This window comes from Pteropus alecto, unplaced genomic scaffold (assembly GCF_000325575.1).
Source record: "Pteropus alecto unplaced genomic scaffold, ASM32557v1 scaffold102, whole genome shotgun sequence".
Classification (NCBI taxonomy): Eukaryota; Metazoa; Chordata; class Mammalia; order Chiroptera; family Pteropodidae; genus Pteropus; species Pteropus alecto.
The window spans coordinates 2,134,726-2,140,003 of record NW_006432224.1 but is presented as its reverse complement, the minus strand read 5'-3'; the positions used below and the strand labels follow the sequence as shown (position 1 = coordinate 2,140,003).

At 61.6% G+C, this 5,278-nt stretch overlaps 1 protein-coding gene across 1 annotated transcript in view; it reads left to right on the top strand.

Moving 5' to 3' along the window:
• TJP1 (tight junction protein 1) overlaps positions 1-5,278 on the top strand; it is a 58,449-nt gene that overhangs the window by 14,437 nt on the left and 38,734 nt on the right. The window contains 3 exon segments of the mRNA XM_025043524.1: positions 1,929-2,205; positions 3,916-4,019; positions 4,563-4,731. Coding sequence (XP_024899292.1) covers positions 1,929-2,205; positions 3,916-4,019; positions 4,563-4,731 — 550 coding nt within the window.

Genomic DNA, 5,278 nt, shown 5'->3' with positions numbered 1-5,278 from the left:
CTCCGTGCGGTTCTGGAGGACCGGGCACCCCCTCCCCGCCCTGGAGACCTCGTCTGTCCTCTTCCCTGCGCCCTCACGCTGTGCTGGTGGCTCATTCACAGCATCTCCGCCCACCCCCCACCCCCCGAAACCAAGAGCCCTGTGGGCGTTAGGCTCAGCTACCGCACGGCAGGGACCCTCTCCTCCAGGGGCTGAATCTGGGTGGGGCCGCTGGGCGCCCCGTCACAGCCGTGAGCCAGTCCGTCGTCCGAGGCGGAGAGGAGTGGGTAGTCGGCACGGTCGAGTCCCGAGCCGGCCCTCTGGGGAGGGGTGGGAGATGAAAGCACTAACAGAGCTCGCTCCTCCCGCAGCACGCGGAGATGCGGGGGGCCGGGACCGGCACCGGCACCGCCGCGGGACCTGCTCAGGGCTTCGGCCGTGGGGCTCATGCTGCGCATGAGCTTGTCTCGACGCCTGCGGCGGGGGCCGTGCGTCCTGTCCAGTGCTGCCGCTCGCTCCCCCTCATCCTCCACGTCGGCCTCTCCCAGGGGCCTCTCCAGTCCCTCGGGAGTGATGAAAGCCGCGGCCCTGAGTGTGGAGCGGTCCCCGAGCAAGCTCGGCCACAGGGTGGGGACGAGAGCGCAGCCAGACCGAGGGGTGGGGGAAGGTTAACGGGTCGCTTAGTAGGCAGAGCGCAGGCTGGAGGTCGACATGGAGATGTCCACGTCGTGGTGCCTTGGGCTGGTCCCTGACGAAGGAAGGCCTTGGAGGCGGGCAGCGAGAAGAGAGCGGTCATCCCGGGGTCTCGCTCAGCTTGGCCTTCGGGACCAGGCGGGAGGAAGAGCCAGTGAGTGAGACGCAGAAACGCGAAGGGCACAGGCGGGGGATGTGGCGCTGACCGCCGTGCGTCAGGCCGAGCGATCGGGACCGCGGACAGGCAGGCGTGTCGAATGCCTGTGTTAGCACAGTTCGCAGAGAGGTGACAACATGTGAGAGAAAGGCCCGCCAGGCAGACAAAAGAATGCCGTCCGGCGAAGCAAATTGCGGGGAACCCGGTCAGCGGCGTGTGCAAACGCAGCCTGAGGGTGAGGATGAGACAGGACGGGCATTTGTCGCGGCAGATGTTTGAGGGTCAAGCGGAGTCATTTAAAACATCGCAACGTGCCGCGTCCTGCAGACTTGGGAGGAAGGCGTGGAGTGCGCTGGGAACGGAGGATGGAGGCGTCGGGAGTCGGGGGGCCCTTGAAAGTTTCGGTAGGTGCCGGGGTCAGAGTGCAGGCGAGGAGAGGGAGGCGCCCTGGAAGACCTGGCGTCTCCGAAGAGACCCCGTGTGCACTCGTGCGGGGCGGCCAAGCGCAGACCGGGCACAGAGGCCGCTTCATCAGAGGCCGCGCGTGCGGACCGGAACCGCAGGAAGGGAAGGAAGGACGGGCCAGAAACCACCAGTTCCCAGCGCCAGCGGGCGAGGTAGCCGGGGGAAGGCGTTTCCGCCTGGATGGGAAGCTACGCGCGGGCGGGAGAAACCAAACCGGAAGCCGCCATGTGGCGGGGGGCCGACGGGGCGACTGGGGGCCGGGTGCTGATGCGCTGTCGCGTTGGGCTCGCGCGCCTGCTCGGGTTTTGTGGAAACCACAGCACAGTTCCGATGTTAGAGTACCCCAGTTTTTATACACAAACCAACACTTGCCGGTTTTCCTTTAAGCGCGTGATCGTCACACCTAAAAGACCTTTACGAGTTAAAGTAAGGAGTTTATGGGGCCTGCTGCCCCGGAGTTGGTTCTTAACCAGATCTGTTGATCCGGAGAGCAGAACACACAGGAGGAAGAGTCTTTAAACTTGGGATCGTGTGTCACGTCTCTCTGGCTCGGGATTTTCCTTTCTCCTAATGAAAACCAAAGGCACCTGTATGAAAATCAGTCAGCTTATTTTTTAATGTTTTTCGTTCGTAGACCATCCGGAGGAAGAAGAAAGTGCAGATACCAGTGAGCCGTCCGGACCCGGAGCCAGCGTCTGAGAACGAGGAGGACAGTTACGACGAGGACGTCCACGAGCCCCGCGGGGGCCGCGCCGGCGTGGCCCAGCGCAGGAGCGAGAAGAGCTGGGCGAGGGACAGAAGCGCCAGCAGAGACAGGAGTCTGTCCCCGCGGTCGGACCGGCGGTCCGTGGCCTCCAGCCAGCCCGCCAAGCCCACCAAAGTCACCCTGGTGAAATCCCGCAAAAACGAAGGTACTGTCCACCGCCCGTTCGTCGTCGTCATTTCAGTGAGAAGCAGCCTGGCCGCCGCGTCTCGTCTTCGCTTTTGTTGCCTTTTGCCGTCTTCCTTGTCGTGTCCCGTTGCTGTGTGTCACATCCGGTTACGACAGCCTGCAGAAACCATCTGGTTTCTCTCGAATCGTTTGTCGTAGCAGACGGGTTTCGGAACTCTCGTTGGGGTTAGAGCAGCCAAATACAAATTACGCCAGCGAGCGGCGTCACAGCCTCTCCGGGGCGAAACGCCGTGTTTCATTCCACTGTCAGAGCGGCAGAGGCCCCTCTGCAATGCTCCGTGTCACATTCCTTCACCCCTCGGTCCCTTCCGTCCCAGCCACCCCCACGCCCGACCTCAGCAGGCCTGCCGGGCCTCTCCTCCGTGTCTTCTGCCACGTTCGCTTTTGACCGTCTGTCTCTACCACCTCCCCAGCGCACGCGCACACAGCACACACACACGTGCACGCGCACACACGTGCAGCACACGCATAGCACACACACATGCAGCACACGCGCAGCACAAGCACGCATGCGCACACGCACCTCACCCCTCAGGTTTTCAGATCCCCACTTGGGTATTTCTGAGGCGAGGTCTCAGCTGTTGTGTTTCTTCCTCAGGGAAGGCTTCTTCGACCCCAGCTAGGCACACAGTCCTCCCCTGCCCCTTTCCGACCTCTTCGTCACGCTGGGCATCGCCGTGGTCACGCCTGCTGGCCTCCTGCCTGGGAGTTGCTGGCGCACAGGCGCCGCGCGCTCCCGAGCGTGCCGGATACCGGGCTGGGAAGGGGCGGCTCAGGGGGGTTCGTGTCGTTGTCGGTCCTTTGTGCTTTCTCATCCCGAACGGACGCCGTGTCCTCGGACGCGGCAGCTGTCTCTGGAGCGCGGGTCTGGCCAGGTCCCCGAAAAGGCGTCCCCGCTGCTCTTCCACACCGCTGCCGTCCCCGCCCGGACCGCGCTGCACGTCGCCTGAGCCCATGCGACTGCGGGGCCTTCGGGAGCTGCCGCCGGCTCCGCGCGACTCCGTTAAACAGCTCTGCTTCCTTCCTGGTGTTCGCGTTTGCGTTTTGTTTAAACGCAGCAGCACGCAAACGCCTCTCGCTCCCCCGACGCCCCAGGGCCAGCCGCCTCGCTGCGGACACTGTGCCGCCGTCGTCACAGTTTAGAGACGCTGCAGCTTCCCGGGCCCGGCATGGCCCCTGGGCCCCCGGGTCCCCGGCAGCGCCGGCCCTGGCCGCCCCGGCCTCAGTCTCTGGTGGCTGTCGGAAGGGAGGGACCCGCAAGGCTCGCGGCCTGTGCCCCAGCCAGTGCGGGGCAGCTGCGTTCTGCCCCGAGGAGGGGCGGGACGAGGCGCGTCTGCCCCGGGCCCAGGACAGCGGGCCCAGGACAGCAGTCGGCAGCCTCCCAAGTGCCTCCCCAGGGCCCGGCGCATTAGCTTCTGGAATAGTGTTGCTCACGTGTTCTAAGAAGTGACATGTCAGGCCGCATGGTCTCCTCTCCAGGGTCCCTCCTACAGGAAGGTGGGGACTCACGGGTCGCTCCTCCTCCTGGGCCGCACCCCTGTCATGTGACCAAGAGCCGTTTCTTCTTGTTGGCTGTGCTCACTCACCTTTCACGCGACGACAGTCTTATGCTTTTGGACGTCCGCGTCCCAGGATTGCACACTGAAGACGTGTCACCGTGTCGTTTCAGAGTACGGCCTTCGACTGGCCAGCCACATATTCGTAAAGGAAATTTCACAAGACAGCTTGGCGGCAAGAGACGGGAACATTCAGGAAGGCGACGTCGTGCTGAAGGTACGGTCGCGTCCTTCCCCTCGGACGAGCCGAGGTGGACAGCAGGTTCTGGTCATGTCGCTCCTCTCACGTTTGAAGCGGTTTTGCCAAAAAGCATTAAAAACCCGTGTTTGGGGGACTGGATCGGCGGCCGCTGTTCATTCTCACGTGTCAACGCTCATGCCGTCCTTCAGGCACAGAGCCCCCAAGAAAACTGATCGCTGTGAATGTGTCACTCATATACTACAGGCGGTTTAGATAACTGCTCTGGACAGCATTGAAGTGTTTGTTTCGTTAGCTCGCTTCTGAGTGATGGAATGTGGCAGGCTTTAGGGAGGGGCTGGGGATGCTAATTTGGGTTTCTGACTAGCAGCTGTGTAGTAGAGATTTTATTTCAGGCAGGAGGAGGACTCTGATAATTCAAGAAAGCGTGAAGGGGGGTGTTTTGGTTCTTGCAGTAAGGCAGGAAGCAGTTTAGATATTCTTGTTCACGTCAGACATAAGTTAATTAACGTTTACATTTGTGTCATTTACTTTCAACTTATAGTTACTTTTCTGCTGCAGATAAATGGGACCGTGACAGAAAACATGTCGCTGACGGATGCAAAGACGTTGATAGAAAGGTCGAAAGGCAAGTTGAAAATGGTGGTGCAGAGAGACGAGCGGGCCACGCTGCTCAACGTCCCGGACCTGTCTGACAGCATCCACTCCGCCAATGCCTCGGAGAGGGACGGTGCGTGCGCCCCCGGCCGCCCCGCCCAGCGGCCTGCGCGGAGCTCTGGGGAGGTGCAGCAGGTGCAGGTGTGCCCTGCTGGCGTGACATAGGGCCCTGCGGGCCGGACACCTCGAGCTAAGGGGGCCACAGATACTCAGGCGTGTATGCACAGGTTGACTTTATATTTTTTTCAGTTTTGTCGAGAATGAATTGACACCTCTCTCCATATAAGTTGAGGGTGTACAGTATGCCCGTTCGATTTACATACATCGTGAAACAGTCTTGACCATAGTTACGTAGTCATCATCGTAGTTACGTAGTCATCATCATCTCGTGCAGGTAGATACAGTAGCAGGAAAAGGAAAAGAAGTTTCTCCCTGTGCATGGAGTCTCAGGGCCTTCTCTCTTAGCCACCCCCGCGTCCTGCGCAGCAGCAGCGTCCCTGCGGCCCTGAGCTGCACGCACGCCCTGTGCCGCGCCTCCTGGCGAGAGCTGGGCCTTCTGGCCGCCCTCCTCCAGCTCTGCCTCCTCCAGCTCTGCCTCCTCCAGCTCTCCCTCCTCCAGC